The sequence below is a fragment of the Saimiri boliviensis genome, chromosome 6 (assembly GCF_048565385.1).
Source record: "Saimiri boliviensis isolate mSaiBol1 chromosome 6, mSaiBol1.pri, whole genome shotgun sequence".
NCBI classification, from domain to species: domain Eukaryota; kingdom Metazoa; phylum Chordata; class Mammalia; order Primates; family Cebidae; genus Saimiri; species Saimiri boliviensis.
Genome location: NC_133454.1, coordinates 30945387 through 30958971, shown reverse-complemented (window position 1 = coordinate 30958971; position 13585 = coordinate 30945387). Strand labels below are relative to the sequence as shown.

At 42.2% G+C, this 13585-nt stretch overlaps 1 protein-coding gene across 6 annotated transcripts in view; it reads right to left on the bottom strand.

Moving 5' to 3' along the window:
• The window catches only part of AMOTL1 (angiomotin like 1), a 170431-nt gene that overhangs the window by 56476 nt on the left and 100370 nt on the right, over window positions 1-13585 (bottom strand). For all 6 annotated transcript variants that reach the window (XM_039471276.2, XM_010332952.3, XM_010332953.3 and 3 more), the window contains one exon: window positions 2871-3162. In XM_039471276.2, the coding sequence (XP_039327210.1) occupies window positions 2871-3162 (292 nt within the window). The remainder of the gene's footprint in view (window positions 1-2870; window positions 3163-13585) is intronic.

The following is a 13585-nucleotide window of genomic DNA, read 5'->3' as shown; positions in this document are numbered from 1 at the left end:
TTCATCCATGTCCCTACAAAGGACACGGACTCATTATTTTTGATGGCTGCATAATATTCCATGGTGTATATGTGCCACATTTTGGCACCAGGAAATTCTTGCCTTTGAAACCACGACCCTTGTGGACCCGGGAAGAGAAGTTAACATAGTCCTTCAATACTGTGGGCATAGCGGGGTCATATCCTACAACATCGTGCAGCAGGCCCACCCAAAACAGGGGTCACATCCATGCTAGAAGAACTGGCAGCCATCATCGCTGAGAAGCAAAGTTGTCAGCTCAACTGAACACCCTCTACCCAGATTAAGGCTCAGGCAGCTGCTAGGAACACTGAGCGGCAAGGCTAGGGATGATGGTAGATCGAGGACTAGGGTGACATTAGGAATGCAATGCACAAAATGTTATACCACAAAGTTCAGGCAACTCTTGTGTCTCTTGGTCCCAGTTGTTGAAAACAGCTATCCAACTTGTGATGAGTATGGCAAGTATCCATCAAAATCTGAGGTTTTTAATTGATAATTCCATTTTTACATGTGATAGATCAATGTAGTCCATAAGTCCTCATGTAACATCGTCGACAGGTTCTTGGAAACTGCAACTTTAATTGAAATAACACACAGCAGGCCTCCAAATAACATCATTTTTTTCAACATCATTTCACTGTGATGTTGATGAGGAAAAAATTGGTTTTGCTTAAAACTGTAGTTTCCAAGAACCTATCGATGATATTAAATGAGGACTTACTGTACTTGCAGAACAATTTATAACATTCAAGGGACTAAAAAAGCTTTGGGTTCCAGAAGGGACACTGCTTTTGATTAGTCTCCTCTTGCAGAAGTCATCAAAATCCTTTTGGCCACAACTTTTAAGAACAATTCTCTGTGCAGGGATATCGACACACTGGGAGATTGAGCCATTTTAGTTTTCAAAATGGAAATGTACATCAAAATCAAGAAACAGATGTATGTCATAGGTCAATAAAGAGTACATATTAATAAAAAGACAATGAAAAATAACAAGATCTCCAATTTCTGCACCATTTGTGTATCTCTTCAGAAACAGCCATGAGAAAAACGCCAGCATCAAACTCTGCCTTCAAGTGGGTCTGTAAAGCTTCTTGACATGTCCGCCTTGGAGCTTCATTTGGAGAAGAAAGAAATGCTTGTTTCCCAAGAAGTGCTGAGTCAGCGCTTCCCGATTTTCAGCCCATACCAAAAAAGAAGCTGCACAAAAATGTCAGAGGCAAGATTGGACCCGTGAAGCATCTTACAGGCTGAGGGCCATGAGACAACATGCCTATTTCCCAACTTCTAAGGGTACAAGAAGGGGCAGGAGTGAGGCTGCAATCTTTAGGCGGCCCTTATTTGTTTCTGGCTCTCATTTTCCCCCTTCAATAAAAGCTGCCAGAGCTCCCTGAGCCAAGTCTGGTCTTGACTCCAGGGAGCTCCAGACCTTTTTAGCAGAAGCTCTGCACAAACATGCTGGGACAGATTGTCTGTGAAGATATGCACCATCAAATCCGCTGCTCCCTGATAGCCCTCAGGAAGCAAGTAGAGCCTACTACTCTAAAACCCTTCACCAGCAAAATGACCGGCTTCACCTGTGAAATCAACACTAAATGGGCCAGCCAGTGCATTAATTGTCACACACAGCCAAAGTGACAATGTTCTTGTAGACAGGTGGGGTTTATACGCCTATACTTTAACTTTACAGAAGCCCTTTATTACCAAGAAAAGAGCCTGGCACTTAGAGTCTTAAAGGATCACCACTACTACTCATGCCTCCTCACCCACGAAAAGGAAACTCGAGTGCTCTACGGTTACCCTGCCCTAAAACATCCTATTACCACTGCCTGCCCCCTTGCATTCTACCTGCAGCACATCAGATGCTGACTTACAAGTCATCATGAAATCACTGCCCAAGCAACAGCTTGTTCTTGTTGGATGTTCCCCTATTTACATTGGCTCTCAGCATAAATCTCTAAGAATAATGGCTGCTATACATTTAAATATTCCAACAGTAACTACACAGGCTGGAATTACTCAGCATCTCCCCACCTGGTAAGTCACAAGCATGCAGAAAGCACACAATAACTCATACTCTTGACCCTCTCACATTGAGGCAAGACTGCTTTATGCAGAGACCAGGTAATGAAATGAACATGACAACACAAGGTTCCTGTCTGAGATTCCCACATTTAAAAGAAAATTTGGTATCTCTCACTTCATTTCCCTGTGATTTTATTTATTTTTTATTTTTGAGACAGGGTTTCACTCTTGTCACCCAGGCTGGAGTGCAGTGGAGCAATCCTGACTCACTGCAACCTCTGCTTCCCCAACTCATGTGATCCTCCCGAGTAGCTGGGACTGCAAAGCATGGGCCACCATGCCTGGCTAATTTTTGTAATTTTTGTAGAGACAGGGTCTTGCCATGTTGCCCATGCTGGTCTCAAACTCCTGGGCTTAAGCGATCCACCTGCCTCAGCCTTATAAAATACTGGGATTATAGGTATGGGCCACCACTCCCGACCTCCTCTGTTATTTACTCTCTGTGTTCCCTCTTCTCCACTTGTACATGTGGGGAAATCCTACTTAGCCTCTGAGTCTCTGAGGGGCACATCTGCTGTTCCTACAGTAGACCCCTCAAACTCCTACTGCAGGTATTAGCTTATGCAACTCTCTCCCACTTTTGGAATGTAAGCTCCTCCAAGGCAGGAACTGGGTCATATTTATTTTTGTCTTCCAAAAGCCTTGTACAGGGCCTGGTACAAAAAGAAGTCTAGTGCAATGTTGGTAAGTCAGTCAGTGCCTCAACTCCCCATGACCAGGTAAAGAATTTTGTCTCCTGCCCGTTCCCCAGGGATATCACGCACCTTGTGGAGCTTGTCAGCATTGTCGTAGTAACCCTGAAGTTCCTGGTGAAGCACCCGGTTCTCCTCTGTCAATATCTCCACCATTTGCTGGGCTCGCTCCACAATTGCAAAGGCATCTGGGCCAAGCTGCTGGCTGGGGGAGGCAGCGGGTGGGGGCTGTGGAGCGCCCAGGGCCATCGGGGGTGGAAGCGGCAGGGAGACGGAGTGCAGTGGCCCGCTGATGGAGGAGGTCTGGGAGGACATGGGGCTGTGCTGCTGCATGGTTGACGGGAACGGAAGTTGGCATGGGCGGCTGCAAGGCAAGGGAAGGTAGCAGTCAGAACCAGGGGAAATGGTGGGAGCAGGAAGGAAGGCCCAACAATACTGGCACTGTTGATGGCTTCCACGGTCAGAGGCCATCAATGCACTTCCCAGTGGGAGGTATTCACTGTGCTACCATCTCAATCAGCACTGTTCCGGCTATTGGGGAAAGAGTCACCAAGAGAGACCAGGTCCTTGCTCTCAGACATTTACATTCTAGGGAGACAGACAGGCAAGCCACCCAACAAGAAAGCCAGGTATCAAAATGTAACCAGTACTCTCCAAAGAATAAGGTAGAGTGATGTGACAGGGAATGACCCCATGGCTACCTCCTACATAGAGGGCAAAGAAGGAGTCTCTGAGTAGGGGTGGCTTGAGCTGAAGTCAGACTGAAAGACAAGTGGTTTGGACGGAGCCGGTAAAGAAGTGGGGGGAAGGAATATTCTGGGTAGGAGGTGTCAGCTAGCACAATGGTCCCCAACCACTGGGCCATGGATCAGTACCCATCCATGGCCTATTAGGGACTGAGCCACATAGCACAAGGTGAGCAGCAGGTAAGTGAGTGAAGTTTCATGTGTTTTTACAGCTGCTCCCCATGGTTCACATTACCACCTAAGCTCTATTTTCTGTCAGCAGTAGCATTAGGTTCTCACTGGAGCATGAACTCTACTGTGAACTGTGCATGCAGGGGATCTAGGTTGTGTATTCCTCAGGAGACCCTGATAACCTGTTACTGTTTCCCGTCAACCCCAGATGGGACCATCTAGTTGCAAGAAAACAAGTTCGGGGCTCCTACTGATTCTACATTATGGTGAGTTGCATAATTATTTCTTTATATATTACAATGCAATAATAATAAGAGACAAAGTGCAAAATAAATATGACACACTTGAATCATCCTAAAACGACCCCAAATTCTGCCATCATCTGTAGAAAAATTGTCTTCCACAAAATGGGTCCTTGGTGCCAAAAAGGTTGCAGACACTGAGCTAGTGCACTGGGCCTGAGGCGGAAATTAGCACTGGCACAAGCAAGTAGTATGAAGCACTGCCAGCAAGTAGCAGTGCAAGATAAGCCTAGAGCAATGGACAGGGGTCACAGCAGACTTCACCTTAGAGTGTACAGAGGCCAAGGGAGGAGCTGCCTCTCCTGTGGTATGCACAGAATGCAGCGCGTGGTGGCAGGCACACACACGTGGAGCCCAGTGAGGCCCAGGGGTGGTCTAGGTGAGAACGGAGGAGAGCTCAGAGTTGTGGCAGAAGAGAAACAGGGATTGGAATTTGTTTTGTATATATCATGGATGGGGAAAAGGGAAGTCGAGAAAATTAAAAATTACTCCTAGATTTTGGGCTCTACACAAATTGAGAGGGGCACCATTTAATGAAATGGGAAGTCTTGGGGAGAAACTGATTTGTTCTGCTGAGGTAAGGGAGGTCTAGAGCTCAAGATTCTAATTTTAGCCATATTAAAAAAAAAAAAAAAACCACCCATAAGCATGTCCCTTCATGCTCAAATACCTGGTATTAGCTTCCATCTTTGAGATCATGAATTTCCTTCCCCTGTCCCTATTCCTAACAATTCCATCCTAACTATTCAGTTAACCTGTTTCCTAAGAATCACTGTATTCTCTTTCAACCTAAGCCAAGGGCTGCTAACTGCATTTAGAAATATAAAGGGAATGAACTAAAAAGTATCTGAAACAGATCTCAATCAATTTAGAAAGTTTATTTTGCAAGGTTAAGAATGTGTCCATGACACAACCTCAGAAGGTTGTGACCACATATGCCCAAAGTGGTTGGGGTACAGCTTGGTTTTATACAGTTGAGGGAGACAAGAGATGTCAATCAATATGTGTTTTGGTTCGGTCTGGAAAGGCTGGACAACTACAAGTAGGAGAGGGGGCTTCTAGGTCATAGGTAGATAAAGAGACAATTAGTTGCATTATTTTGAGTCTCTGATTAACTTTTCACTGAATATACAATTTACATATAAGAGGAGGATTAAGGAATAGTCACTTTTTTTTTCCTTTTTTCCTTTTGCTGGCTGTCATTTTCTTTTTCCCATTTTTTTTTTTCAACTGTGGAAATTTAGCCAATTCAGAGGCCTTCTTCCCCATACTTTGGAACTTCCCTTTAGATTGAATGAAATCAGGTAAAGCTGGTCAAATCCAATAGGAAAAAGACAGAAACAACACCAGAAACAAACTATCACCACCACCACCACCAACAACAACAAAAAGTTACACAAAACAAGCAATTACACAATTTATACAATTACTGAGCACTTCGCAGGTAAGGAGAAATGAAGACCAGCTGGTTGTTAAATTTAGGCAAGACAAACCCCAATTCAGCTACTACGTAGGAATGGGTCTTGGGCTAAAGACTGCTCTCTACCATCCAAGAAACAGGAAAAGAACTCTAACTTGCCTTCCCTGTTGGAAGCAAGCCAAAACTCCAGAAACGGAGTTGCACAGCAAAATAAACTTGAGATCTCGATCAAGGAGATTTAGGAAGATCAGGGGCCTCAGCAAATTGTCATATTGGTCAGAGCCATAAAGGTAACTTAAGCTAATACAAAGCACCCATAGATTTGTCGAAGGTCAGGGGAACCACATTCAGAATCCCTTCACGGCTGCCAACTTGTGAACTCAAAAGTATCTGAGACAGGTTTCAAACAATTTAGGAAGTTTTTTTTGTCAAGCTTAAGAATGCACCCATGACACAACCTCAGAAGGTCCTGACGACATTTGCCCAAGGTAGTTGGGGTACAGCTTGGTTTTGTACATTTTAGGGAGACATGAGAGGCCAATGAATGAAAGATGTATATTGTTTCAGTCCAGAAGGGCAGGACAACTTGAAGTTGGGGAGGGAGCTTCCAGGTTTATAGCTAGATAAGAGATAATCTGTTATATTATTTTGAGTCTCTCATTAGCTTTCAACTAAACAAACAATTTACATGTGACAGGAGAGTAAAGGAATAGTCCCTTATGCTTTAGTCTAGCTTAGTGAAACAATAGGGCAGAGAAAGCATTTCTCAGGTAAGCAGAGGGATACTTTTGAGTTGTATCTGTCCTTTGTCCATAAGGAACTTCCTTGTGGGCAAATTGTGAGGAAGGTATATCGTTTTTGTTTTTGTTAAAACCTTTGTAGCTATCTAATTTAATAATAAAATAGGAGGCAGGTTTGTCTGATACAGTTCCCAGCTTGACTTTTCCCTTTGGCTTAGTGATTTTGGGGTCCTGAGATTTATTTGCCTTTCACAAAGCAAACAAAGTCTTGAGGTGTAGTTCTTCAACCACAGCTGCCTCTCTTCTGCAGAGACTTGGGAAACTCATTTTCCTGTTGACCTCCTTAACGACTGGCAATCTGGGAACTGGAGGTTAGATACTGACCATTATCATGAAACCCCAAATCATCCACATTCTGTATCAAAGCACAGAGTCCGGTCCTCTGGAGAGGCAGCTGCTTCTAATCAGTAACAGTGACATGTGCGATGTTCCATAACTTGCAGCCATCTCAGAGCTACCCCCATTCTTCCCAGGAGGTGACCTAGCCTTATATTTTTAAGTATATTTGCTGAAATGTTTGTGACCCTGTCAGCCTCTGTATCTCTCATTTTGTATTTCTCATAGCCAGGTTTCCTCTGAATGCCAACTCCTAACAGCTAAATGTCAAACTCTAGAAAAAAATGTGAAAAGGATCACCTCAGCCCTCCCTACATGGATAAGCAGACCTTCATAGAGATGGCCTCAGAATAAGTCCAACAGATCCTCACAGAGTAACCTCAGGCCTTGCTTAGTAACTAAACTCAAGACACTCCATCTGGGCTCAAGATGTATTTCTCAGCTGGATTTCCTTAGGCCTTCATTTTGGCAGCCCTTCCATTTCATGTTGAAATAACTAGGATCTAAGTTCCCCAGACAAGGTAAAGAACTGGGGAGCTCAACATGATTCTTTATTCTTTAAGTGACTTCACCTTGCAACCATCCGCAGTTTTCAGGAAGAAATGTTATCAGTGGGGACACCTAAACTATCCCTCCTCTCTCTCACTACACACCCATTGCATAACTTTCCTGCCACTTCTTTAGGCACAAAATGTTTCTGCATCTTGATGAATTAGTGCCCCTTCCATGCTGAAGCGTGTGTGAATATACAAATTGTCCCGTGTGTACAGGGAGGTCCAACTCCACCACAAGAGTGAAATTCACAATGCCTCGCTTTCACCCCAGGTCACAGGAACTTCTATCAGGAATGAACCCAAAACACCACGTATCTGTCACTAAGTCAGTGCTTCCTGCAGGCTGGCTAAATCGCACAATAATACATTTTTTCACGGAAAGAGGTTCTCTTGGCTAGAGCCAAATTACCATGAATTACACCACCGTTTTTGAATGAAAGGGCAGAAACCCATTTGCACCTCCTGAGTATTCCCTTTTGCACTTCATTTAATGTGAAGAAGAAACGCAGCTGTCTCCTACAGGCCGAGGTGGGCACAGATGAGTCCACAACTCCCTCCCCTCCTACTCTGGCAGCTGTAGGTGAGGCTTCCATCTTTTAATATTTACTTAAATCTGGAATTTGGAAGTCACTTTTGGTCAATTAGGAGCTTATCTTCTCCATTATCTTTTTATGTGATGTAGCAATTACAAGGAAAACCAACGAGAGAGACCGAAATCAGGTGACAGTGTTTTTTGATGCCAGCAAACGTCATCAGCGATGGTGACTAGTTACCTGAGTGACAATGCAGAAAAGTCAGGTTTGCCAAGTTTAAGGGACAGAAAAGAATGGGCTTTTTCTAAATGGGAAGTTTTCTATCAAACAGAGAGCAACGACCTCACAAATAACTCAGTTACACATTCATGCTAATAAATACCACATTATGATGGATGACGTGCAGGCGGGACAGAAATCTTACACTCACCTGTGGCCCAATCAGCCATCATTGTGTCCATGCTCTACACCCTAAAACACAGGCAACCTCGGGTAAGCAGGAGGGCTAGAAGCCTGCCTCTGAGTTGTTTGCTCAAACTGGAAATTACATTCAACATTATTATCTGCTCTCAGGCTAATGTCTTGTCTACAAAGAAGATTCAACTAACATTTATTTAAGGTGTGTGCTATCTCCTAGGCACTACATTCCATCATCTTGCTTAACTCTCACAGAAATGAGACAGGCACCACTGCCCCTATTTTCATGAGAAAACCCAGGTTCAGGAGGTCAAACAACAGGTCCTTCTCCTTTCTCAAGGAACCAAACAAGCTTTGGAACACACAGGAAGTGACCGTTTTTCCCTCTGCCACCAAACGGACTAGTTACTTAAATACCTCTGATCAGAGCCTAAAGTGCCTTTTCTCCCCAAGTCCACAGTTATATATGAAAAACTGAAATCATACAAATTTAAAAGCTACATGTAGGGGACAAAATATAGCCTCCTAGGCTGGTCTTCCATTGTCAGTGATCTAGGCTAAGCTTGTCCAGCATGAGTCGCATGCAGCGCAGGACGCCTTTGAATGCAGCCCAACACAAACTCATAAACTTTCAAAAAACATGATGAGATTTTTCTGTGATTTTTTTTTTAAAGCTTATCAGCTATCATAAGTGTTACTGTATTTTATGTGTGGCCCAAGACAATTCTTTTTCTTCCAGTGTGGCCCAGGGAAGCCAAAGATTGAATACCCCTGATCTGGGCCATGCTGTATACAGCCCAACTCCCAGAATTTGCACCCATTTCCTTCCTCTGAACTTACAACTCTGCCTGAGTCACCCTCCTGATAATCTACCACTACTGGCTTTTTGTCATGTTATTAGTTCGCTTCAATTTCTATTTAAAGTAACACTACTGAATATTTTACAAATGTGCATCTTTTCTCCCTAATCATTAGCATGCAAGTTTTCTAAAGACAGAGAATTATGACTTATATTGAGTTGGCACGCAATAAATTTTTGTCAATTGATTTAGTCCTGAAGCTTAAGAGTAAGTTAGATCATGTTTGCTTGATGGGTTTTCAAAGAATAAACCTTCAACACTGTATTAAGAGAGAGCTCTCTGGCATTTAGATTTTTTCTGGACACTACAGGTAGACTCTGGAATCATAAAGTTGCCAATATGATAACAGGTTCGTGCCACTACCCTTCTTCTCACGAATTTGGGTCACAGAAGGCAGCTCAAACTGGAGTGATGATATATTTGGATTGAGGAAACAAGGTCATCAGTAACATCTGATCAACCGTCCATTTGCTCTTCTGCATACAAGCCTTCAAGCCTTCATAAATAAACTCAAGTTTTTACATTATGCTTGCAAAATAAATGTGCCTTGAATAAATAGCACTTTACATCATTGTGTCCTTTAATTCTCACAAACTTGGGCATTTCACTGCTCTCATTCCATATATAGTATTATTTTATAAGCATGAAAATTAAGGCTCAGAGGATTCACATGACAAACCACAGATCTCAGAGTCTGTACAAGGCAAATCATGGGCCTAGAGCCCACCATATTCCCACCTTACCAGGGTGGGTACAGGAGTACACTGTTCCTTAATATGGGGTCTCTTTCTTTTGCCCTAGGATTGCCCTTCTTTAGCCATATAACCATGGACACGTTTTAACCCCTTCTTCACTTTTAAATGGTAATAATAGTACCTACTTCACCGAGTTATTGAGAGAATGAAATGAGATGATGTGCTTAGTGTCTCTCTTTAGGAAAGCACTTAATAATGGATAGCCTCTGTTATCATCCATATTGCTAATGGATGATAGGAGAAAGGCAAGAAGCACCACCCTTGGATTCCCCTCCCTCTTCGAAGACCACGAGCTAAGCATCCCAGTTCCTGGCTGTACAACCTCTCTGAGGAACCATGGCATGATCCAGCACCATGGAATGCAATGTCGTCACAACCAGAGAGTGGTTCTGGGCTAAGGTGGGTGCATGTCAGCACACGCTCTCAGACACAGATTCTCATTCCTTCTAGTCCCACCCTGTCCAGACAGTGGCCACTAGCCACTAGGCTAGTCAGCATTTGAAATGCAGCTAGTCCGAACTGAGATGTGCTCTAAGTGTAAAACAGATAAAAGAATTTGAAGACTTAGGGCCAAGCATGGTGGCTCACTCCTGTAATTCCAACACTTTGGGAGGCCAAGGCAGGCAGATCACTTGAGGTCAGTAAGTCGAGACCAGCCTGCCTCACATGCTGAAACCCCGTTTCTACTAAAAATAAAAAAATTAGCCAGGCGTGGAAGTGCACACCTGGAGGACCAGCTACTTGGGAGGCTGACGCAGGAGAATCCCTTGAACCCTGGAGGTAGAGGTTGCAGTGAGCCAAGATTGAGCCACTGTACTCCAGCCTGGGTGACAGAGTGAGACTTCATCTCAAAAACAAATAAATAAATAAAGAATTTGGAGAGTTAGTAGTTAAAAAAAAAAACTCACTTAAAAGTTTTTAATCCTGATTACCTGTTAAATGATAGTATTTTGAATATAATGGGTTAACTAAAATTTTTTAAAATGTTTCTAAATGAGTTAACTATGTTTTAAAATTAATTTCATTTGTCTCTTTCAAATGTCTTAAGGTGTCACTGCTAGAAAATGTTTAATGAGATACGTGGCTCACGTTTTATTTCTATTGAACAGTGAGTGCTGCTCTAGACCACTGTGCATGTACCCCAGATGGTCTGGTTCTGAAAAGCCAATTCCAGATTTCAGTGAGCATCAGAGCAATTCATGCAACAGACTAGCTGTTCCCACTCTGTGGTCCCCAGATCCTCAAGCATCAAAGGTGATCAAGCCATACTCAATGTACTAAACTCTATGTTCATCTATAATTAGGCAATCAGGCTAATATGTAATTTAAAAAATGGCTTGTTTGACAAAAATTTTGTAAAACATGACAGGAAAAGAAAAAAAATCAATGGGTAACTGACAAAGGATGTAGTGAAGTAATTCACAAAGAGAAAATGCAAGCAGCTAAATACACATTTTCCAATTGCAAAATTAATAAAGAAATTAAAACAAAAACATTTTTAAGTTTATCAGTATTAACAAATTTCTCAAGATATACTGCACATTAGGATTTTGCCTTTGTAAAAATAATGCAGAGAAAAAAGACTGGAAGGAACTATTACAAAAGGAAAGGCTGACTGTCTGCAAGTAATGGGACTACTCTTCATACTTTCCTGTTCTTTGCACATTTTCTACAATGAACATGTATGGCTACTTAAAAAAACATTTTATTATCTAAATAATACATGTACATTATAGAAAAATTAGAAAACATGGATAAACCAAAAACTTAGCATTGTTATTTTAATAATTAGAAAAAATGTAAACAAAATTACATTTAAAATGAGATTAAATAATATAGGGCTTCTTGGCTGTGAAAAGGCTCAAATTTGAATTCTGCTGACTCAGCAAAAATGCTTTGTTTATACAGAACAGGCATCTCCAAACTGCGGCCCCCTGAGGCCATTTATCTGGCCCCCCTGCCGCACTTCAGGAAGGCGCACCTCTTTCATTGGTGGTCAGTGAAGGGAGCACAGTATGTGGCGGCCCTCCAACGGTCTGAGGGACAGTGAACTGGCCCCCTGTGTAAAAAGTTGGGGGACGCCTGATATAGAGTTTTGCAATTTATAGTATTTTCTTATAATTTTCTGATTCTCAAAGCAACATAGTGAACAGAGGGTTTAACAGCAGTATCTCTGGATAATAAGAGTGAAGTAATTTCTATTTTCTTTCTTTTGGGGGGTGGAATGGGAGTTATCTGTATTTCTAAATTTTGTACAATAAATATGTTTTCTTTATCTAAGGAAGAAAATCAGTTATTATGGGAAAAAACTTGTAATTACTTTTGTACCAACCTAATAGTTTTAGGGAAAAAAATAAGCTGTAACATTTTACAGATAAGGAAACTGAGGCTCTGAGAACGTATGCAATTTGCTACCAGAAGGAAGAGCCAGAACCCAAACCCCTTGAAATTTTTTTTCCAAACCCATGAAACTCCCCACCTGGACCCCTCTGGTCATGCAGACACCTTGAATCTCATACTTTTTCAAATGAAGGCTCTACTCTTGGGTAAACTAAGGTCAAAATCATTGCTATGCAGGGTGGCTATAGATAATCCTCCTGTTTAGAGAAGTCACTCATTTAATGCATTACAGCTGGAAGTGTTAGGTTTCCTGAGAAAATAACCTGAATGTGACCCTAGCTTTTTGAAATACTCAGGCTGCAGAGCCATTTCTCAGGGGACACAGGTCATTTTACTTGGTTCATCCAGCCATAATTCAGCCTAAATGCTGGAGAAACTTCTGAGTTCCCATGTTGGTATTCAAAACACACATTTAACAGGTGAAATTTAAATGAGGCTCCATGGCAATGCATAATTTTCAATCCAACGGCCCTGGGTCTGGCTTACCTTTTGGTCTCACAAAGCAATTCATTTTCATGACTGCATAAACTGCAAATCATAATTGTCCATTTTGGAAACATACACTTACTCCCAAAATTCTCCTCCCGCCTCCAGCCATGTCCAACACGAAGTAAGACAGGACCACCAAACCTTCTTTCTTGTAACATGGCACATTCCAAACACAGAGCCCACTAGGAGTAAGGCCTGTCATTTAGCAAATATCTTCGTGTTTGTTCATGTTTAGACTGGACTCGCTGTACTGCTGGGCTGACTGGGTTCCCTAAGGATAGGCATTATCTTTAATTTGCCAAATGTACTCTTGGGCTGCCCCCACCTTCCTTGTTCCTCCGCCCTGCACTGTCAGTGGGTATGTTCCCAGAGAATGTCAGTGCCTCTGACTCTATCCTCAATGAAACCAAATCAGGTTTCCTCAAGGAAAATGCATAGTGCATTTTTTTTAAAGGAAAATAGCGATTTGGGGAATAGGTGATACCACAGGTTCCCTCACTTAATGTAAGACAATGCAAAACTCTTGGCCTTGATGAGAAAAACGGTGCTCCTTTGAGGCAAGAAGCCTGCTCTACAATAGGAAATCCACAGCTCCTCAGGTTTTGACAACATCTTCTATTTTCATCAACCTAAATAGGCTAGGAGGGCTGGGCTGAACACTACCATGTCATGCTTTTATAAAATATCTATCTACATACCAAAAAATCAAATTAATATATTCATAGATGAACAAAATACTAATAAACAGTTACCACTCTTCCATGTGCTTCCAGGAAGCTAGTAAATCAAACTCCCTGTGCTGAACAGACAAGACGGAGCCAAGATAAAGGCCAAAAAGGCAATGCACAGGCTCAGGGAGTGGAAACATAAAGCCTTAAGTGTTCTTTTAATTGACAGGATTCATTCTTAGTCTTTTTTCAAACTGATACTGCCTAAAATGTATAAATTAGTCTTATATTAGTATTTATGAATTTCCATGATGGAAACATTCTAATAAAAATGTC